This window comes from Alligator mississippiensis, chromosome 4 (genome assembly GCF_030867095.1).
Source record: "Alligator mississippiensis isolate rAllMis1 chromosome 4, rAllMis1, whole genome shotgun sequence".
In the NCBI taxonomy this organism is placed as follows: domain Eukaryota; kingdom Metazoa; phylum Chordata; order Crocodylia; family Alligatoridae; genus Alligator; species Alligator mississippiensis.
This window is the reverse complement of record NC_081827.1, coordinates 226,524,766-226,548,521: the sequence shown is the minus strand read 5'-3', so window position 1 is coordinate 226,548,521 and position 23,756 is coordinate 226,524,766. Positions and strand designations below refer to the sequence as shown.

The following is a 23,756-nucleotide window of genomic DNA, read 5'->3' as shown; positions in this document are numbered from 1 at the left end:
TATTCTACTATTCTAGTAAATGACCTCTAATTGCTTTTATTTAAACATCTTGGTTTCAGTGAAACTTTTGAAACTGGACTAAACCAGATCTCTTGCGGACTTGGAAGGTGTCAATTAGTTGGGATTTATATCCTTAGGAGGATTTCTTATCTCCACAACTCCCTGTTGTCACCCTTGCTGTTGCTGGGCGGGCAGGGGGCACCTTGCCAGGGCAGCGCAGGGCTCCCAGCAGCAGCAACAAACTTCCCCGCCTGGCCCCACTCTGCCCTGCCATGGCAGGTTTTGCCCGCTGGAGCGTGGAGGCCCGGGAGAGAGGGCAGCAGGACGGGGAGCCCAAGCCCGCACCTGCCACCCCATGAACAGATCTGGGGGGCACATGCCCCCCCATGCCCTCCCCTAGAGTGCATGCAGTGGTGGGAAGCCAGCACCCTCCTGCCCCCAACAAGCCAACCATGGCCCCATCCTGCTCCCCACCTGGGCCCTAGGGTCACACATTCTGCCCCAGACCCCATGCACTGCCCAGCTGGGGAGCAGCCCCTGCCCAACTCCCTCCCTCCTTCCCTAAAGCAGCCTCAGTCTCCTCCAACCTCCCTGCCAGACTTACCTGAGGGAGCTGCTCTGCAAGCTGCCTGGAGGCCATGAACATGTGTGAGCACACACATGCACATGACACCCCCTGCCTGACCACCCTCCTCCTGCTCCCCACAGCCCCTTACAGGCTGGAGCTCTGCCTGCCTGCAGAGAGCTCTTTGCAGAAGTGGACAATCTGTGTGTTTCTCCGTTAAAATAAGAAATCAGTGTTTTTCTTAGTTGCAAAGGAAAATCTGCATTTTTTTCCATTTTTCCATAGGAAACGAAAAACCCAGATCCCTACTCATGACTGATATAGTTAGACATGTTGCCTCCCTTATTTTGCTGACCAAGCTAGTTGTCACATCTACGAACGTTCATGCTACAGTCACTCAGAAACAGGCTTTGGACCTTCTGCTTAGCCACACTTCTGCAGTTTGGCCTGGGTCTCTTGAAAATGGCCACAGCCGGCAACACTATTCCAAACTTCCCTTCCACCTTGATTCCAGGTTTTTTCATAGACTTGCCCTATCCTCAACTGCTAATACTCCAATTTCTTCTCCACAAGCACCCTGTCCTACATTGGTATACCTAAACAGTCAGTCACAGAGACTGAATACTATACAATCTCCTCCTTTCCCATGCTAGTCTAACTGGTTCTGTTAAAAAGAAAGAAAATATACTACCCCCCCCACCAGAGCAATCCCATAATCTTAGTTTGTTTGTCTTTCCTCTATCCCTTTCTGATGTCTACACTGACCACAACAAGATATTAATAAACTATAATTCTGGCAGGAGAAGGTGTAGAGGGAGGAAGAAGACAGACACCTACACACTCCCAAATGAGTTCAATACTAGCATGAAGTGTGCGATTTGAAAGTTTTAAACCTCTGATTAACCTGCACAACCTGGACCCTCACATCCCAGAGAGAACTCCAGCCAAAAGGCAGTTGATTTTGCTATAGTGGGTCTTGCATGTCTTCGTAAAAAATTTTGAAAGGTCTCATTTTCATTCCATGTCCAATGGAAACAAACTTCAAAACTGCAATTTTTCATGCAACAGAGTTGCTGTTTTCAAGCAAGCCCTATTCGCTACATAATGCATCTCTTGCCTATGGAATTATACACAAATGTTAAGCATACGAACATACGGAAGAGGACTACACTATTCCCATTTAAGCTTTCATCTAGTATGGGAAAAGATCATGCACACAGGCAGTTACCACAGAGCAGCTAACACATGCAGCCCAGTTCTGTTTCTTCTTTGACAATCCCTCACAGTCGAAGACAATTATCTTCCATGATGGTCTTATCTGTGGGTTTAAAGATGGCTGATGAGACTAATCCAGGATCCACAGACTCTGCTGCAACTCAGGCACGTGTTTCCATGTGGCGTAGGCAGCTACAGATTCTTGATTCAGTCTATGACACACTGTTTCTGCTGCTCCCACTCTTTTTCATCTCCTGTTGTCATCATAAGGTATCAAAGCACTGAGACCCTTGCAGCAGACTTTTCCTCCATTTCAGGTGGTCCTAGGCAACATCTCCCACAAGCTGATGTCAATGTCGCATCTTTTCAAGTTGGCCTTGAGGACGTCCTTGAAGCACTTTCTCTGCCCTCCTCTTAAGCATACACCTTGACTGAGCTGGGAGAAAAAAGCTTGCTTTGGGAGTCTGGAGATGGACATCCAAATGACGTGGCCAGCCCAGTAAAGTTGATGTCGAATGATCACCACCTAGATGTTCATGGTGCCTGCTTGAAAGGGGCCGCTGATGTTGCTGTGTCTATCTCCCCACTGGATTTGAAGGATCTTTTGTAGGCAGCGTTGATGGTACTTCTCCAAAAACTTGAAGCATCTCCTGTACACTGTCCAGGGACTGCTCATTAAGAGCTTGTTGATGGAGGACCTTAGCCTTCTGAACATTAAGAGTCAGTCCCACTTTCTCACATGCCTCGGTCAAGACATTAGCAATTGCCTAAATGTTTGCTTCCGAGTAAGCACAGACTACAGCATCATCAGAATACTGGAGCTTGATGATGGAGGTCAGGGTGGTCTTTGGTTTTGCCTCGGAGTTGGCTGAAATGAAACAGTTTACCATCCATTCGATAGTTTGGCTCCACTCCTACTGGAAGTTTGTAGGTGGTAAGATGTAGCATCACAGTAAAGAATACTGAGAAGACTGTTGGAGCGATGATGCAGCCTTGCTTAAATCCAGTCATAACCTCAAAGGGGTCTGTGACAGATCCATTACTGAGAACCACCACTTACATACCATCATAGAGCAGGCAGAGAATGGTGACGAATTTCAGTGGGCATCTATTTCAGATGGATCCTCCACAGCACTTCTCAGCTGACAGAGTCAAAGGCTTTTGTGAGGTAAAAAAAAAAAAAAAAAAAAGCTACGTAGAGAAGTTTATGTTGTTCCTGACATTGCTCCTGCAGCTGGTGAGCTGTGAAGATCATGTCAGTTGTGCCTCTTGATGCCCTAAACCCACAATGATTATTCCAGGAAGAGCTCTTCAGCAAGTGGTTCAGGAAGAATCTTGCAATCATTTTTCCTGTGGTGGACAGCAAGGTGATCCCTCTGTAATTTCCAGTCGGACTTGTTCCACAGTCAGACAGCTTCTATTTCACCCACTAGGTGTAAAGTGGACTTGCATGCTTAAATTCAGTCCTATTTCATCCTGTTCAACTCCCTGAATAAGTGGCAATACAACCCCGTTTGTTTTCCCTCACTCTCTTCTTTTTATGATTCAGTCTTAAGGGTTAAATGGAGACAGTACAAAAGTAGATACAGTAATGCAGGTGTGGTCAACTCCCAGGCACAGCGTCATCCAGCCTAGAGTGCTCCCTATGGGTCCAGAAGTTTGGTAGCAGGGGAATGGTGCCACTAGAATGAAGGTGCGACCACTCCCCCACCACCAAATTTCTGGACCCGTTTGAAGTCCAGGGCTCCATGTGCCAGATCTGGCACCTGATCCTAGTACATGGGGCTGAACAGGGGCAGTGCTGGGCCCCAGGGTCCTACCCCAGCACACGGGGGTGGTGCCAGGCCCCAGGGACCAATCCTAGTGTGCAGGGGTGGGACAGGATGTGCTGAGCCCCAGGGTTCAATCCTGGCATTTGGGGCAGGAAGGGGACAGTGCCAGGCCTCAAGGCCTGATCCTGGTGCATGGGTCTCTGTCTGGCCCCCAGACTAGCACTACAGCATTCATCTGGCCCACAGGGCCAAAAGGTGAAACACCACTGCATTCAGGAATTTTCAGGGACATGAACATAAGTGGAACAGAACTGAACTGGCACCACGTTCATTTAGACACCCAACAGGGGGAACAGGAACTGACCCTTACTAAATTTCATTTCCCCTGTGGTAATTTGCACACATGCCAATTAGCCAGAGACCTAAGAATCATTTTCTGAATTTGCTTTTACTTTAAAAATCACTCTATAAATATCTTCTTAGAACAGAACTACCAGACTTCTCTTGAGCAGAGTGCCTGAACTTAAAAGGGGACCAATTTAAATCCAGTCTTCACAGAAGAGACAGGTGCTGCAATCACCATCATTCCACTGACTTCAACAGAACCATGTGAAATTACACCAACCAAGCAGCTAGGGGTGAGTTTTCAAACCACCTGCAAGAAACTAGTCATCACTACAGAGTGTCATTCTAACGAACTGCTGAAGACAGCCCCCCACAGAATACACCTTACAGGAGATTAAACAGAAACTCAACTTCTATTAGTAATCCTCAGGCATTTGTCTGGTATATTGAAGATGTGCGCTTTTTCTCCAGAAAAATCATTTTAAAAGCTGAGGAAGTAGCAGACTTATTTCCAGTGTAAAAGAGCACTGAAAGTTACCTTGTGCAGGAAAGGAAGACTAGCAGTGCCTGCCAAAAGGTATGAATCTCTGTTGATGCTCCTTCACCCTTAACATCCTGTCTATCCCTCCCTTCCCTCCAGGAGCAAAACTCATCCAAAGAACAAGGTAAACAATATTCCCAGGTACAACCAGTTCAATAGGATTAGATGGGTTATTTCTCAATTGAAAGTACTGTAAATCTGAAATGTCATGTCTTCAGCAAAGGGTTGGATAAAAAAAAGAGGAGAAAGAGGATTTAGACCTGTTCCACCTTTAGGAAGTAACAAAAATTAAAAGCCACAGGAAATTTTGAAAGAACAAATGAGCTTATTCAAATGGGATACAGAAGGCTTGTTTGCTCCAAGCATCCAAAAAACAGACTGGGCCTACTGCAAATCACCTGTTTACATATACTTGGCCATCTGTAAGTATTGTGTAAGAATGCACCATCTAGTGGTGGAATATCTAACTGCTGCCTCTGGCTTGCCTGTCAGTCAGCTGTTTTAATAAAAGGTTGCCAACTCCTGCTTTAGTGGAAAGTGCAAAAAAACCCCAACAAAAACTATGGGAGGAGGGCAGATATGGGGAACATGTCATTTTCTAACAGGTCTCCCAGAATGAGCAAAATTCAGCAGAATTTTCTAACAACTGTTTAGCTTCAGATAATTCTGGATATTCATTTTACCATATCTTTGTTTTCATAATCTTCTTAAGCTTTTGGTAAGATCTTCCAAGATGAAACTACTATATTTTTAACTTTTACTTCAACCAATTTATCAGTTAGCAAATTTTAAAATCTCTTATCTGGAGTAGTACACAAAGCTTTTTTTTTTGTTGCATGGGGTTTTTTTAATACAGGTAAAACATCTGCTGTCCTCCAGGTTTAGTACCTGTTTAGTAGCAGTTTTCAATATTTTTCCTAATGCCTGGGTCACTTCATACTTAAGGTATTTCTGAATTTTTGGACTAATACTATCAGAGCCCCATGAGTTCTTTAAATTTTCAATTTGTTCCAAAATTTTTTACGACACTAATATTACCACATGTTTATAACCAAGGATAAAAAAAAAAAAAGACCTTATTTTGGTATCTGCACAATAGATAGCATCTGTTGATGCAGAGCAACTATCTAGATCCTCAGAATCTGTAGCATCCTTCCCTTTAACCTCTGGTGACCCAAAGACCAATCCTTTCTGCTAACTCAAAGATTGTCTTGTTTGTAAACTTCTTTACCCTTGTAACTGACATCCCATAATTTGAGTTTCAGTTTCCATACTTTAAAAGGATTTCAATTTGACCTGAATCCCTCAAATCTTTTCATGTAGCAATACTGGTTTACTACTAGCTTTCCTGATTCTATTTTTTATTAAGCAATATGTGCATCTTATAAAATGAAGCAAACCTACTGAAGGCTTTCCACCTTATCTACAGTATGCTTGCTAACTAAAGTGAAAAGTGCTTGGATGAACAATAGTATTTTTCCCTTCCGTATTTCACTGTACCCAAGAAAAAATAATCCAGAAAAACAGCCCTTACCAAATTAATCCAGTTTAGGAGTTCTTTATATATCAAAGTATTATTAAAATTCACGTAACTCACTCTACTTTAAAACTACTCCCTTTAATATCTGCAAGTCATTTCCCTAGCACACTCTCCCCCCTTCCTCCCACACAAAGAAATAGCATTAAGTCATTGACAGGACAGGTATCAGTCAGTATTTACAACTTCAGCAGAATCAGAGACTGAATCACTATAGATTAACCCAGGAAAATGTTATCAAATGTAATTACAAGTGACTTATGTTTCAATGTAAATGAAAAAGGTTACCTTATTTATTATAACACGAACTTCACTTGCAAAATCACGTGAACATATTTCTAAATGAAAAATCTTCCCACAATTTGATACACAGGCTCCTAACAGCTGAAAACAGAAATAACATTGTGGGGGAAAAATTAAGATGGCAATAAAAGTTACTGTCCACAATACAAATACATATTGCAAAAGAATAAGGGCCAAATTCCACTCTTGGATAAGCACACACACAACTCCATCAGCTGTCCACTAGAATTGCATACAAGTATTCCTGGACAGAATTCAACTATAATGACTTCTTGAGTACATAAAGATATACATATGTCAGTTTGGTAAAATAATAGTGCATAGGCTACTTACTGTTAGTGCTTGTAATGCCACATGTGGGACCTTATGATTTACCCTTTTCATAATGGCTTTAAGGCAATCTTTTGCTCTAGAAGACAAAAAATATTTCAGTGGTACAGAAGTACACTTCAAGCACTACTGCTACAAAATAGGGGTGCACCAATAAAGATTTCTTGGCCAATACCGATAGTCAATATATTAACCAGTCATATCGGCCAGTACTGATTCAATAACTGATATTTTGTATATTTAGCACCATTTCTAAGCGTGGAGAATGCTGATACAGTAGACACAGGAGCACTAGTGGTTCTGGGAGCCACTGTAAATAAAGTGTTACCCCCTTACTCCCGAAGCCCATGTAAAAGTGTGCATGCCAGTTGCAGCAGGCAAGGCTAGCCTAGTAGTGGCCTACACCTGTCTGTGCAGAGCCGTTTGGCCCCTGTCCTTCAATCCCAATCTGGGGGCAGCTGCCTGAGCCTGCCTGGCTGCCCAGGGCTGGGTGGTCTCTGGGCCAGGCTCCCGTTCTCATCCCTCTGCCCAGGGCAGGACCCAGCTGGCCTAAGGACCCTGGCTGCACACAGCAGTGGGAAGGAACAACTGCCCAAGGTGGTGAGTAGCCACAGGGGTCAGCTTCTGATGGCTGCTGCCAGGCAAGGGGAACGGAGTCTCCCTCAAGCTCCGTTAGATGGCAGTGTGCACGTGACCCAGGGAAAGTGGGGTTGCAGGGGAGTTGCTGTCTTCCCCCTTCTCCTTCAGAGCCCTTGTCCTGCTTCTTGCCGCCAGGCCATAACAAGGGCTTGGTTGCCAACATTAGGGCAAGGCGGGCACAGCGCAGTTTGTAGAGGGGTGCAGCTGTGGGGCACCTCATCCCCCCATTAAGCAGCACCTACCCCAGTGCCTTGGATGCAAGACAAACCCCTCCCCCACAATGTGCATGGTGGGAAATAAGTGATTCATATAACCCATTAGGAGTACTTCCAACTTTGTCACATATATCCATAATAAGGCCCCAGTCCTCACTGGTATTATATTCATTTGTTGTCTCCTCCACAATAACCCCTCCTCTCAGATTCAGGTTGAGGAGGAGGCCAGGCAGTTGTTGCGGCTCCCACACCAGGCCTGAGCCCAGGCTGGGGCCAGTCAGACCCACAGCAACTGCTTGCCACCCCACCCTGCACCCTCTGCCCGCACTGGTGGCAAGCACAACCAGGCACAAAGCACATGGGACTCCACTGCTGCTGTGCGCCATGGGAGGGCCGCGCCTCCACATGCTGCTATGCTCTGGGAAGTGACCAGGGCCCGAGAAGCTTGGCCCCGGCCAAGCTTTGCCACCTGCCTCTGGGGCAAAGACCCCCAGGCACTGTGGGTTGAGTCACACTGGGCTGGATTGGGCAGCTCAGCTCCACCCACCCCTCCCCTCCCCAGTCACATCTGCAGTATTCAGCACCTTTTACAGCACCTGCCCCAGCCCCAGCCCCAGCCCCAACCTGCAGTCCATGCTATGCCACTGCCCGGTACACCACGGCAGCTGCTCCACTGCAGTCCAGCTCAGCCCACCGATCAGGAGATGAGGGCGTGCGTATCCAGGGGCCCCAGAAAGAAGGCGTAAGTATCGGAGAACATTATCAGCTACAACGGCCAAAAAAGGCCAATAACCAATAACGTAAGTTTCCCTTTTATCAGTGTCCATTTGATAGGCAACTGATAGGCATCTCTACTACAAAATTCAAAACCAACACAGAGGCAAAATTCAGCAGTTACATTTGACCTTTACAAGACGACTGAAATTACTGACTATGCTTATATACGTTAAAATTTAATTTGGAACCTGGCCTTTTTTTCCTTGTTGCCCTCTATCCATACCACCCTTCCCTCCCCCACATACAACTACCTACGCAAAAACTTTGCCATAGTTAACTTTCCCCCTTGAGTAGAGAACTAGCTTTGCACAATGAAGTTAGTTCCACTTTCTCCTTCTGACTTAGATGCTTCAGGAACTTTATGCAAGGCTATCTTAACATGAATAGCTCATTTTACTGTGTAATGCTGCATAAAATTGAAGTAAGTCCAGCATACATCAATTATCCTCCTGGAAGTTTTGCTGGAAAACAAAAGCTTCAAACTTCTTCTCAGCAGGTTTTAAAGCCAACTGTGCAGATCATTAGCACAGTTTATGAATATTTTAGGTCAATATTTCTGCAGAGCCAACTCTAAAAAGGATCTTTGGGAGCTTCACTCTTGTAACAGCATCCATTTTTTAACTGAATATGAAATTCAACATTGCAAAGATGAGATACATCTTACCCATTAGGAGTACTTCCAACTTTGTCACATATATCCATAATAAGACCCCAGTCCTCACTGGTATTATATTCATTTGTGGCCTTTTCTGTAGAGAAAAAACAAGACATGCATCAAATTTGAGTTCAAATTTTAGTGAACAAATATAAACAGCAACGCTCTGTATGTGAATAACTGAGAACAACAATGTCTTTTCCTAGACTAACTGTAATATTTGCTAATTTCTAAAAGTTTTATGGTGTACATCAGAAAACCTACTACACCACACACACTTTATATTATGGCACAACACTAACAACTCTGATTAGCACTTAAGAGCCAAAAAGCAAACAACAGACTTTAAAGAGGTAGTGGTTACATTATGAAATATATACCGCACTCTGCACTTAATTACTGCAAATTTAGGCTAAAAATGATTCCTAAGACCATCCATACAATGTATAATATATTTAATTTGATATTTAAGATGCAATTTGCTATTTAGATTCTACTCAAGGATATCATCAAGTTTATATATAATACAATCTAAAAGATAATTAAAAGTATTTTCACTATGTACCTTCAATATTTTCCTCAAATGCTAGCTTCTCCTCACTCAACTCCTTAATGCACACCTTGCCATGAGGCCTTCAATGTTAATTTAAGATAACATAAACGAAAATGATACAAAGAATATACATATTGCTCTATGTAGTCTTTTCTTCATAAAAAGCATTTTTTTATCTAGCATTTATTATGCCACTCAATCCACTGGCCTCTAAAGCCTAATGTAATTTAGTTACATACTCCCTACATATTAAATAGTAAGATTTGGTGGTAGGGCCATGTTACTGAGATCATATAATAATATATGGCTATGACAAAAATAATTCTTAAATAGCAAATTAAATATAGTCTATTATATGGATGGTCCTAGGAATCATTTTTAGTCTATTACAGTAAAAAGCAAATATTATTTATAATATTCTCTAAGTATTCACAGATAACTGGTTAAGCTCTTTCACAAAACTTTGGAACTTCATTATTTTTCGTAAATGGGGCTGGTGGTTTCAGAAAATCTATAGGGCCCAGCTGCAATAAGAGAAATCACACAATCCATACTATCCCACATTTTAAAAATTGTTTTACAAGTGAAAACAGAACATGATAGCTCACTAAGTCTCTCAGCCTGTGTTAGTGTCCTGTAATGGCAGCTGTTCAGAGTGCAAGTTTGCCAATAGCGATACCACTACAGCATAAAGCTGATTAGAAGGCTGTAATTAGGTTACTTCTCTTATAGCAAGCTTCACTGCTCAGTACATTTTGGGGTACAGTGGAAACCACTTTTCAAGCAGCTCAGTCAGGAGCTGGGGACTAGATTCCACAAAGAAGTCAGAGAAGTAGCAACCAAGAGGATTGCTGGAAACCTTATTATGTAAACACACAGCTGGATTTAGGTGGAAACATTCAAACCTGAGGTGATGCCCTGATCATCTGTACTACTACAAGCTAGACTAGCTCTTTTGGGGAAGCTGGGACAGTCTAAAACAGGACTGTCCAACTGCCAGCTTACAGGCTGAGGGGTCAGTTTGCAGCCCCCAGGCTCCCACCCAGCTGTTGCTCTGTCCATTGGTCTTGTGGCCCCCCCCCACAATACTCCAGCTTCCTATGGGGAAGGGGCCAGACTGCTCATGCTGCATGCTCAGAAAGAGAGGGAGGGAGCCAGGCTACTGGCCAGGTGTACACAAAGGGGAAAGGGAGCGGGGTCCTGTGCACATGTTAGAAGGAGCTGGGCTGTACATGCAACCAGAGTGAGGGGTAACTGGGGGGCCGGAGGGGAATGGGCTAGATACATGGCAGGAAGGGATCTCAGGGAGAGGGCATGCAGTCTCAAGGGGACCAAGGTGTGCAATCCCCAGGTCTGTATCCAGCACTGCATACATCCAGGAAGTTGGACAGCTCTTATCTAAGACATATTCCAACCCTGATGCTGCCTTAAAAAAAAATAAAAAAGGCTGTTTGGAGAAGTCTTTACTACTAGAGATAAAAATGCCTGATCAAGACATTAGCAAAAAATTCACATACAAAACTAAACTAATTGAACTTTGAAAACAGTAACCATGTGTTCAAAAGTTTTCCCTAGTTAAGGTTTATCTTTTAAACTTGTTTTAATATATTGGGACATGGTCTGAAAAAACTTAATGTTCACGAATGCAATGAAGAAAATACTTTCTTGGAACTAAATATACATCATATGCAAAGAACTGCCACAGACCCTTGGTTCAGTCTAAGCTGTAAAGCATTGCTGGTAAAAGATGCCTTCACATGTCATGCCACTGCATGAATTTACACCCAGTTTTGAGTCCTCCAAGTCTCAGTACTTCCTCCCTCCCTCTCAAATTATAACTAAGCCACCCTCAGAATGATATGTCTTTTATCAAAACATGCAACATAAGCTGTAAAATAAAAATGCACCACAGCTCTTGTGATAGTAGCTAGTCTCAAATCTAGTCATGATTCTGAATACCACCGTCCAGGATTGCCATGTCCAACATTCCCCTTCCTCAGCATGTTTTGTACATGTCTCTTCCTACTTGTTCACTCCTGCAGGGTTTTTACTCATTTTTTTTTGTGGGCCCTGAAATCTTTTAACTCTCTTGACCCTCCTTCCAGCCTCTCCACTTTCCTTTGTATGGCAGCCATGCAGGTGAAGTCAAAAAAGAGAACTGTCTTTTTAAGCATCTGAAAAACACGTACTTGCAGCTAAATTGGAAAAGTACCATAAACTATGACATTTTGGCAGCAAAGTGAAGTTTCTACTAACAAATCAATTCATTGTCAGCAGAAACACATACTAAAAAGCAACACCTCGGCATAAAAATAAAATGCACAGGAAGTTTCAAATAATCTCTGCAAGCAATCCAATAACATGTCTGGTCAGACCACACGATCTTTAAGAGTAAAATGCGCCTGTAGAACAAACATTGCAAAATAATGTATTCTGCTTTTCAAAGCAGAGGACAAGTATCTGAGCAGAACTTTTAAGATATTTTTTGACACTTCTTGATATTCACATGAAATGCAGCCTTGTTTCACTCGCTGCAGTAAATGCTACTCCAGTGAGTACACCTGCTTTGAACAGCAGGACTCCGTACAAGCCAGTACAACCCTCAAGCAGCTGCCCTATTTCAATGTCTGTCATCCTTATATGCACACCCAAGGTTACCCAAAAGCCCCTCCCTCACTCTCACTCACTTGTGACTATAGGCTTTTGGTAGTATTCCACATACTACTCAGCATTCAAGGAACCGCAGAGCAATTCTGAAGCTTACCTAACCCTTTACATATTTATGAAGACCCTCACCTTTAAAGTTTTAGGGGGTTGGTTACCTTTTCCTTTCCACTAAACACACAAAATCTAACAATGTCTGTTTTTATATACATAAACAGCAAGCTCTGAAGAGGTATCTGAGAGGTACCCCTATCTACACCTGCTCAAAGACTGACCTTGATAAGCATATAAGGGCACAATTTCCCACTTCTTCAGCACTTATAATGGCTAAGTAAACAGCTATGACAACACATACACTGATCTTCCATTAATGCAGGAACAGCCAGAACCCCTAAACTTCAAGTTTCAATATGTTTGTGAAAAATTAAGTTTATTCCTTTTTTGCTGCTAAATGTTTTAAAGCAGGATTCATGGGTCTTAGAAATCAAAACACCTCCCAAGTTCATAACAATGCATTTACAAATACATTGCGTTTCAGAAATTAATGGCAAAATGGCTGCCCACACTGTATGTCTTTGACAAAGCAGGGAACTACACACCAGCGAGGAACACTGATGGCAGCACTGTTGAACGCATCAATCATTTATGATGAGGCAGAAAAGCAATGTGGGTCCAGTAAATGATCACTGCACACAAAATAGTTTTATTGCAAAACTGCCATTATCTTCTGAAACATCTTCGTAATTTCAAAACTAATTTCAATCCAAGAACATTAAGGATTAGACAAAAGCAACACAAAGTGATACTACGGAAGACTGCTAACATGATCTTTTACAGACTCCCCCAGATCTCTAGCAACTGCCCTTCTGTTTAGCTGTACCAAGTCAAATTCTTCACAGCTCACTATCAGTAGTTCTACCCACTTCACCAAGACAACTTGAAGAAATAAAAGTAGGAGTAAAAGGACAGTGATGCTGGGGCCTGGGCCTATCAACGCTGCAACTCCAGCACAGTGAATACTCCTCTCTAGAAAAGCATCTCTGCTGGCATTTTTGTGCAAAGTCCTATATTTCCAAACATGAAAACATCCTGGTGGATTTTCCCAGACCTGTATCAACAGTCAATCCCATTTCTCAGTGGTTAATTTCACTGGGCAGAAGTATCATTTCCACTGTGTACAGGTAGCCAGTAAATTCATACAGCACCCAGTATTTTTCATGCACTATCTGCAACACTGTCTCCCCAGTTTTCTCATATTCATTGTTGCATTTCCAAACACTGTGGTACCTGAATTTCTTTAGTTACAAAAAAATCGTGCAACCTGTTTCTAAAAACAGATGAGAATTCTGCATATTTAAGGTCTGACGCCAATATGCCAGGGAGAGTGAAAAATAGTAAATTAAAATAATAAATAGTAATTCCCATAGTAACCTACAGGAACTATACAACTGGTATGAGAATAGTTCATTATGAGATGAGGAAAAAAAACCAAAACCGTAGGAACTTGATTCTGTGTTCTCAGAAATCTCTGAGGATGCTGCTGCCGTTCCACACTGCTCTGCAGAAGTGTCCCGCAGGCAGTGCACCAGACCCTGCAATTCTTATCCAAGGTGCACTTTCCACCCCCCTCCAAAAACAGCCTCACCCAACAAGGACTTAACAAAAACAAACTCAGCCAAATACATGCTTGAACAACACAACAAAGCTGGCAACTTCATGACAGCAAAAGTCTTACCAGTTAGATTTTTAGTGTTGACAAGGCCTTTACTTCAGATCTGCAAATATTTGGTTATTCAGTCCTGGCTCCCCTTAAGCCAGTCATACCAAATTCTGTGATGATTTTGCAACACATCAGAAAAAAAAGAAACTAAAACACTTACTTGTGACTCGGTTTTATTCCAGGGCTCTAGAGATTAACACACACACAAACTGATATAGCTCAAAACTAGTAGACAAGAACTCTATGCCAAGATAATGTTCTGTACAAGAATGCATAGTGATACAGACTGTATTCACAAAGTAAAAGTATTTTACCAATGTAAATATTGTAAACAACAGATAGTATCTGTTTTATATTTCATGCATCTAAGCACAATGATTTCAAAACTTTTATTTTGATAGTTTATTTAAAAAATGAACAAGGATATAGCAAAGTACTGAGATTTTTGCTACAACAAAACTGAATTCACTAAGAAACGAAGATCTTTCCTACTTCAAAAGAGGTTATATCAGTTTAACAAACAAAATTTACTTCATAGAGGGGTTTTTTTTTTAATGTTCCTCTAAATTTTATTTTTTAAATGTATTAGAGCAAAAAAAAGCAATACCCTTTAATAAAAGAATTTCTACTATGAACTGGAAACTTATCAGTTGCAAATATTAGAGGGGAAGACCTGGGTGAACTAATGAAATCACAGAATAACTATAAACCACAAGTGTGACATGGCCCAGAAAGAGGCAAATGCATGTTGAGGTAAAGTGTACCAGAGAAGGTATTTCTAGTAGGGACAGGGAAAATTACTGTAAATGCCATTCTACAAGGCACAGGTGAGCCATCACCTGCAGAGCTATGTATGTTTCTAGTCACTGACACTCAAGAAAGGTAAATTAATCAAACTGGAACACATGCAGAGAAAGGCTACCAGAATGGAAATTACAAAAGCAGACAAAGCGTTCGGTTCACTCAGCCTACCAAAACAGGATTACTCTCTGTATATGCACACACACACCAGGTAAATGACATGGAAGCAGAAAAGGTATTTAGGATAACAGACTTTAGAAGACCAAGTTCCAAGACAGGCATTGGAAGACCAAGTTTCTGAAGCCTTCCAATATGAATGACAGTGAGAAACCAGAGTTGTAAGACAGAGCCTGATTATCTTACAAAAGTGATGCAGGAAAATGTACACATTGAACATGAGGCTACTTTCAGCTCTATGTTCTATGACTATTTGATGTACTTTACCCACTGCACTGTTTAAGTATGATTTATGAAGGACTGTTGCTTTGTTCCATTTACATGTAGACTATAGCCATACACATGATCACTCTTACAACAGTAGCTAAATATTTAATCATGGATTTAAAAATTCAGCCAGAGTTTGATTAAAATAAAACTTCTTTCCATGTTTTCATTAGTATGTTAACTGAAGTAACTGTTTTATTACTGTATACTTTCACCTAATCTTCCCAAAGCCCTAAAAATAAAATACTATGTTCTTAATACAAAAAGTCATTCACACAGAAAGTCTGAGTACAATTCTCCAAACCGTACCTGATTTTCTTATATACACATGGTAAGGAAACGCAAGACATTAAAGAGCTCACGTTTCTGAAGTTCACTGTTCCTCACCTTAATCTTCTGATACCACAATCATTTACAAAACAGTTGCTTTCTATTTCAAATTAATAAAACTTCAAGTATGTAACAGCAGCAGATGAACACTTACGAAAAACCAACACTGCTTTCATGCAAGCATACAAACTTCAAAGAACCAAGGGAAGAGAAAGGGTGAGAGATATTATCCACAGTACAGTATAGCAGGATTTTGTTTAAGTTTTAAAAAAGATGCACCTTCTAAATGGTAGCTCCTTATTCCAGGAAGACTGCAAAATAGGATTTTTACTGCAGAAAGGGCCACAAGATTTGGCACTATTATTTGTAACTATTACTTTGTTGTAGTACTTTGCCCATACAGCCAGTAATTAAATCCCATTCAATGAATGTTACCTTAAAATTATTAAGAGCCTGGAAGTGCCAAAAGCAGGAAGTTTGCAGAATATTTTAGTCAGAAGTTGAGATCTGCAGTCCTAAAGGTCTTTCTTCATGCAAATGAATTGAATAGAACCATTTAAAACATGTTCCTACTAGCAAGGGCATATACATTTCATGAGGCTTTTCAAACAAACTCATCTATAGCTGGTTTGGCAAGTTTCTATCACCATATCAATCTTGTGTCAACATCAATAGCTCAGGGTAGTTTGCAAAAAAAGAGGAATGAATAGAATGTTTTTATTTTGTATGATTTGAAGATATGTTAAGGAAACACAAGAACATCTAAGCACTGCACATCTGTGCTAGTTTAAGTAAAAGCACAAGCAAATGTTTTTGTTAGAACAGCCCATAATATTTTAGGATTGACAAAAATCCCAAGAATGCTTAACTCTGCTTTCTGTTAAAATTGCCAACTTAAAAATTGTTTTTATGTTAAACATTTTCCAATTAAATGTACAGTGCTGATTAATTTAAAACAGGTATTTAAAACTACAAGGTCAGTATTCAGGATAGTGAAGGCATGATCCGTAGGCTATACAGGCAAATATAGCACACAGAGGCCCAGAGTCAACACCATCCTCATTGTCAAGACTGCCTGGTAATTTTTGTAATAGACAGATGTCAGCCAAGGATTAATCTGATGCCATAAAATTAATTTCCAGCTGATGTTTTACAAGGAGTGAAACCCTGGTCCTACTGTCTTCATTTTGGTCAAGATGTCACCCTAGGCCTCCAGAGAGGAAATACAAAGTACACTGACTTAAATCCATTTAGATTTGTAAACCAAGCAAATCCTGTATCTTTCAGATCAGATTGCTAGCTAGCTGTACGTCTTGTTTAAAAAAAAAAAAACCCCACAAAAAAAACAAACAAAAAAAGCTACCAAAGCTTTAAGTCCTTAAGATATCAAGTATTTTAGACTCTAGCCATGGAACTTTTTCTTAATCTGCTGACTATAAAATAAGCAACTCCCAAAAGTTTGACTAAGCAAGTAAGATGCATAAGAGCATAACACTTGTTACGAGTCATGTCATCTAAAAAAAGGTAGCGTATCAACTAGAAAGGTTTTAAACACAGACTACGCCAAGCTCAGGAACTAATGCATAAGCCAGTGAAATGATGTTCAGACAGAAACATACGCAGTAGTAATTTAAAAAGAAAAAAGCCTCAAAGCTTAGTTTCCTATAATAAATGACATTTCACTTCTAAGGTACAATAACTCCTGTGAACTGACTGCCCAGAGTTTTCCATCTATTGACTCCTCTGTGAAATCCTATGAAATATGAGCTTTCATTTCTACCCAGGAGAACTTTTACAATCTTTTCTCCAATGCCTGATCAAGAGTGTTTGTGCCTGAAAGCTTGCAATTAAAGACTTCTTTCGCAAAAATCTTGTTGGTTTAATAAAAGATATCACCTCTACTACCAGTCCCGACTGCCTTTTCCTCCAGACCAATACAGCTACAACCTGAATACCAATAACTTCTGTAGTATTCAGGGTTTAAATATAGTCCATGTGGGTCTAAACTCCCAAAACTTTCCTCTTACAGTATCAAAATGATCAGACTTCAAAACTGTGACCAGCTAGGAGTGACTCTTTTGACTCTGCAAGAAATTTAAGCCAGGACTGCCAAACTTACCTGGGGCCCGAGCTGGATTCAGAGCATGGATCTCCCTGCAGGCCTGCCCAGATACAGCTGATCTCATGCCAGATCCAGCCCACAGGTTATACATTTGACACTAGGGATGCACCAATAAAGATTTTTTTGCCCAATACCAACAGCCAATTCTTAACCAGCCACGTTGGCCGATACTGCTCTGAATGCCAATACGTACCCCAGCAGCTTGGAGACCAGTGTCCAGCCAGTAAGTCTGTGGGAGGAAGAGAGCATGGGGGAGGGAGATCAAGGCCCCCATGATGTGGGAAAGAATTGGGCTGGGGCAGGGGCAGGCACTGACCAGCTAGGGTGGAGTGGGGCATAGGACAGAGCTGTGGGCAGCAAATCTGGGGGGGTGGGAGGGTGGGGAGAGGCCACAGAAGGGGTGGGCAGCTCCCCACCACTGTGCACATCCCTGGGGGAGGCATGGGGAGCTCGTGCCCTTCAGATCTGTGCATGGGGCGAGGGCAGGCTGCCCACTGTGTGCTCAGGGCCCGAGGCTGCACTGGCCTCTTCCCAGTAGCTCCCAGCCCCGAGCCCACAGCAGGCAGCCCGCCCTCACCCCACACACAAATCCGGAGAGTACATGCCCCTCCCATGCCTCCCCCGTGGGTGAGCAAAGTGGCTGGGAACTGCCCCCCCCCACCCCATGCCCCCCTTGGCTCTGTCCCACGCCCTGCGCCTGCCCACTCCCTCCCTCATCATGGGGGCCTCGCTTTCCCCCCCCACCCCCGTTCTCTCCCCCACACCCCTTCCCCCCAGATGCTGCTTGTTTTGCCCCCTCACCCTATCCCCCTACACTTACCCACTGGGCGCTGGTCTCCAAGCTGCCAGGCTGCATTCCTGGCTGCTCACGTGGCATTTATCGGCGATGCCACCAACTACACCGACTAAAAAGGCGGTTGCTGATAATATCAATTTTCCTTTTATCAATGCCGATCTGATATGGACCGATATATCAGTGCCCCTCTATCTGACACCCCCAATTTAGGCAATTCAGCCCACTACATGCTACAGAGAGAAACAAGGCAATTGGTGTGAAAACCTGCTTGCAGCAGACACGGTTGCAGGTCGGCGTTTAACTGCTGTGCAGCTCTATGGAAACAGATGTTACAATCATTAGAACACCCGACGATAGCAACACCTCTCATTAAAAACCTGTGTGTCTTCCCAAACAGCAGGAACCTGAACTACAAAAACAGATGAGAGGATAAACGCCCGCAAGACAGGACAGATGACCTACAGTCCGCCCGGTATTGCGCAAGAGGGAACGGGGAGAGGAGGCAGCAGCGGGTCTCAACCCTCCCTGGCCTCCAAGCACCCGCCGCCCTCCGCCACTTCAGGGACGTGCGTGGCCCCGACTTCAGAGCCGTGTTTATCCGAGGCAGCGCTCGCCTCCCGCGGCATCCCGACAAGCCCCCGCCTGGAGGAGGGCGGCCGCAGGGAAGGAGCGCCCCGGCCTGGGAGCCGCTGCCGTGACAGGGCAGGAGGGAGCCGCTCCTCCACTCCCCGCCCTGGCAGCCCCCCTCAGGCCCGGCCCACGGAGACAGGCCCCGGCCCCGCGCACTCACCCACATCCTGCTCGAAGGGGTTGGGGGTGAACAGCGGCATGACGACGACAGCGACGACGATGGCGGAGCCCGAGGCGGCTGCGGCTCGCTCCCCGCGGCCGGGCCCCTCCCCGCGCCCGCTTCCGCTTCCGGCTCCGGCCGCCGCCGCGCAGGCCCCGCCGCTCGCGTCCGCGCCGCGCCTGACCCAAAACACGGGGACCCGCGGAAAAGAACCACCTTCCCCCTGCGGCCGGAGGAGCCCCCACCCGGGGCCCTGCACCTGCCGGGCGGCTTCTCGGAGCGGGGCAATAGAGTCAGGCACCGGCTTAGACCCCGGGGGCCTCAGAGCGGAGGAGGAGAGACCAGCGCCGCTTGCACGCGACCACGCCCACCCCGCGCACTCGGGGGCGGGGCTGGAGCGAAGGCAAGGCTGTAGGCGGCGGGGTCTGGCCAGGGGCCGTAGACAGCGGGATGTTCTCAGCGCGGCCCGCAGGGGGCAGCCAAGCCCCACGGGGCCTCGCTGCGTCTCTGCGGCCTCTGACGTGTTTGGTGGGCGGGGCGGGGCGGGGCGGGGTGGAGCCAGCCGCGGGCCGGTCGCGATGGGGGCTCGTCTGAGTGGCGGGAGAGGCTTCTCCATAGGCGACTGGTAGGGGGTGCACGTGCCCCCCCCTCCCCCCCGGGCCGTTGCCGTCGGCGGTTTCTGCGGGTGCACCCCCAGATTCAGGAGGCGCCAGGCACTCACGGGCTCCCTCAAGTGCCCAGAACAGCGGTCGGGCATCCAGGTTGTAGCCATGTTGGTGTAGAGGAAAAGGCGATCGGGGCTCGTGGACAGAGGTGATATCTTTGATTAATGAAACCAACAAGATTTTTGAAAAAAAATAAAATAAATTCGTTAATGGCCAGCTTTTGGGCCCAGACACCCTTCATCAGGCAGTGGAGAAAAAATAAAGTTCCCCTGGGTAGAATTGAAAATTCATATTTCATAGGATTTCACAGAGGAGTCGATAGATGCAAAACTCGTCTGGGCAGTCGGTTCATAGCTGGTAAGGAGCCTCACCTCCTGTCGGGGTCTGTGCTGATGCAGATTACCTTGAAACAAAGGCAAGAGCAGGATCTGCAGTTTCAGGCGGTCACAGTTGCTTCCTACTTGGGAAAGTACGAAGATTTCATTTCAGAAATCAGCTAAAATTTGATATCTTTTGTGTGCCGGGTATCCAGGTTGTAGCCGTATTGGTCTAGAAGAAAAGGCACTCAGGACTTATAGTAGAGATGATCTCTCTTCTTAAACCAACAAGATTTTTGCAAAATCTGCGGGTGCACCCCCAGATTCAGGAGGCGCCAGGCACTCACGGGCTCCCTCAAATGCCCAGAACAGCGGGCATTTTATTAGACCAACAAGATTTTGCAAAAATCTTGTTGGTCTAATAAAAGAGAGCATCTCTACCACAAGTCCTGATTGCCAGAACAGCGGTGGCATCTGGGCAGTGGGCACCGACGTGCTCATCTCCCTCCCCAGACCCCTGCCTGCGCGGGAAGCAGCTCAGCCCTTTGTGTGGGGGACTTAAGCTCAGAAGCCTGGTGCCAAGCAGGGCCCTGGACAGCCTGGAAACACTGCCCCAACCCCAGGAGAGTATCTACGTGTGACCATTTCTGTTCCCCGCATCTTTGTACTAGACTGTGAGATCAAGATCGGCTTCTTCAAGTGTTTTCAGCTTGTCCCATAACCAGCAGTATGAGGGATCGTTTCAGTGTGCTTCATTTTAGATGGATTTCATAATTGTCCTAAGGTATTTTCATAACACCAGAGGGACACCAGGCACTTGAAGCTACATCTAATTATGCTTAAAGATGACCTGATAGATTTTAGGAACTACTCCCGCTCCCCCTCAGTTCCTCTGCCAATTTTCATTCCACTACGTTTTAGGATATTTTCTTTCTGCCATGTCTACAGTAGATGCCGGCAAACAGAACAGGTGATTAAATAGGATAAACAGTGACAGTTGCTCCATAAGAAGTGCTGTGAACACCTGCCCCTCTCCTTAAACAATGGCACCATAAGAACAATCTATATTACTCCATATTTTTTGTGGAATAACTTTGTAGCTTATTGCCTGTTTTATCATGCCATTAATTGGTGGAACATGTAGCCAGCTCACAACTTGCTTGATTACTTGGTTAATTACACCTTGAGTATAACTAGATAGGGCCATAAACACACCAGATAAACATTTAGTTTTCTTCTCTCAGTTCTTGTAACAGGTGTCCTTTGTAACAATGATGGAAAAAGTCAGACAGGTGTGGGATTTATGACAGCTTTTTAAGGCTTGAACTGAACTGACCCACATTTTAACAACTTCATAGGAATGGTTTATGCTCTTTTATGAAGAGCAAATGACACATGAAACAGTGGGATGATTTTGCAATCAGTATTTTATGCATAATATGATGCCTTTATATAACTTGATTTATTACAATGATGTTATATTTCATGACTTATGTTATTCAGTTAAAACACCCAAAAGACACCACCCTGTAACAGTATCTTTAACACATTAAAATGGTATACTTGGAAAGCTTCAATGTTGAATGAAATACATATTTCTATTAGTTATGATTTTTTCTTGTATCTAGCACTGTAGTTTGTAGTGAGTTTTCTGTACAATAGTAATTGAATCCATATTGCAGACTTATTAAAAGAATTTTCTCTAAATCTCTCTGGACAGGAGGATTTTTTTTTACAAGTTTTTCTGTTGACTGTAAGAAATTTATTAAGCCACTTAACCCTCATTAGTGAAAAAAGACTTTTGTGTACCAGACAATGACAGTGTGCAAACTGGTGTTTCTTTAAAAAAATAATTAGCTTTCACAAACAAGGGGTCACAGGAAGTAAGAGAGTCAATATAGCACTGAGAGCCAGCAATTCTGAGAGCTTTTCTAATTAAACATACTTTATACAAGTCATAACAAGATAAGTTTGTGAATATTTTTTTCTGTAATGAAGCTCTTCTAACAAATAAGAATATAGCATCTCAGGTGGACTGTAGTCTAGCTTATGTGCCTTATTAATGTATAAGAATTGGTGATCCATGATTGGAAGGCAAAATAAAAGTTGAATATATTTAAACAATTAACACTTTGGTTACTGATTTAATACAATACATGTAGCACCTTGTATAATTCAATCTCTCTCTTCACAGTAGGTCACTTCCTTATTAAAGATCTAATAAACACATTTATTTCCTTGTTTTCCATCTATGAACTGTGCAATGAACAAGATACAATTGTATATATTTCTTAGAGTTAGAAGAAAATATCATGAAAAGGTTTTTGAGAGATTAATGGATGCAATGGAAAGATGATTGTACCTGCTGTGTAGAACAGAGCCCCTACATCATTACTAGACTGGGAAGGGGATCCAGGGATACCTGCCCATTTTCCCTTCCTTCACCTTCCTCCTGCCATCTTTTTCTCTCTTACCTTTTGTGTGTCTGCTAGTGCATCCTAGTTGAGGTCCCTTCCTCTTGATTTCCTTGTTCCATGGTTGGTTCACCCCCACCCCTTCCTTCCACTTAATCTCTGTGGCCATTTGTTCACGTGCTGGGAGTTTAGTTCTTCCTAAATTGAAATGGCCGGTTTTGAATTGGTGGGGTTTTGTGTTGATTAAAACCCACTGTTTCAATTTAGGGACTTCCGTCACCATGACAGCAGTGACAGCCCCGTCAGCTCCATAACACACACACACCCTTGCCACAGAGAGGGCAGGCTCCGCTAGAGGAAAAAAAAAAAAGCAGTGAGGAGCCCAATCTTTTTTTTTTCTTTTCTGGAGCCTTCTTGCCTCTACTATGGCCAGTGAGCCTTGAGCTGCAGTGGGCCCTGGTGCTTCCCTCTGTGGTGGCAGGGCCCCCCAGGCAGCACCCATGTACTAGCACCCCACTTGGGTTGTCCCGGGGGGTGCTGCCACCACGGAAAGAAGCACCAGGGTCCCCCCACAACTCGGGCTGCACAGCCCACCAGCAGCTCACTCCCTGGCCACAGAAGACTGCAGGCAGTCTCTGGGAGCAAAAAAAAAAAGATCAGGCTCATTACTGCTGCTTTTTTCTTTTGTCTTAGCAGAGCCTACCCGCGCAAGCTGCCATCGGGTTGTGCAGCCCCTGAGCTGCAGGAGGCCCAGAGCTTCCCTCTATGTTTTTTAAACATAATTTAAAAAGAAATACACTGCCGAAGGTGTACAGTGTTACAGAATTTAATCATAATCATCAAGAAATACACTGCCGAAGGTGTACAGTGTTACATAATTTAATCATAATCATCAATATACAAGGGTGTCTTGGGGAGAGGGATTTAACGGTGGGGGTCTACTACAGACCCCCCAACCAAGGGGTGGAGCTGGACCGGGAATTTTTGGGCCAGCTTGCAGAGGCACTTAAGGCAAGGGATGTAGTTGTCATGGGTGATCTAAATTACCCGGACATCTGCTGGGAGGAGCAGTCAGCCAGGTCGGACCGTTCCAGGAGGTTCCTGGCCAAGATACAGGACCTCCGCTTAACCCAGGAGGTGTACAGTCCCACCAGAGGAAATACCCTGTTGGACCTGGTCCTGGCCACAGGTGATGATCAGGGGGGACAGCAGGTTAGACCCTACAATGAGAGGCTACAGGACCTGA

At 43.9% G+C, this 23,756-nt stretch overlaps 1 protein-coding gene across 3 annotated transcripts in view; it reads right to left on the bottom strand.

Moving 5' to 3' along the window:
• The window catches only part of STAM2 (signal transducing adaptor molecule 2), a 37,128-nt gene extending 17,876 nt beyond the window's left edge, over window positions 1-19,252 (bottom strand). For 2 of the 3 annotated variants that reach the window (XM_006260419.4, XM_014599523.3), the window contains exons 1-3: window positions 7,562-7,670; window positions 6,612-6,687; window positions 6,264-6,359 (exon numbers count right to left, since the gene is read on the bottom strand). In XM_006260419.4, coding sequence (XP_006260481.3) covers window positions 6,264-6,359; window positions 6,612-6,687; window positions 7,562-7,599 — 210 coding nt within the window. In that variant the 5' untranslated portion in view covers window positions 7,600-7,670. Of the gene's footprint in view, window positions 1-6,263; window positions 6,360-6,611; window positions 6,688-7,561; window positions 7,671-8,903; window positions 8,989-19,114 lie in introns of those variants that run through there. The other variant, XM_006260420.4, reaches the window with a different exon arrangement.
• Between the last annotated feature and the right edge of the window lie 4,504 nt (window positions 19,253-23,756).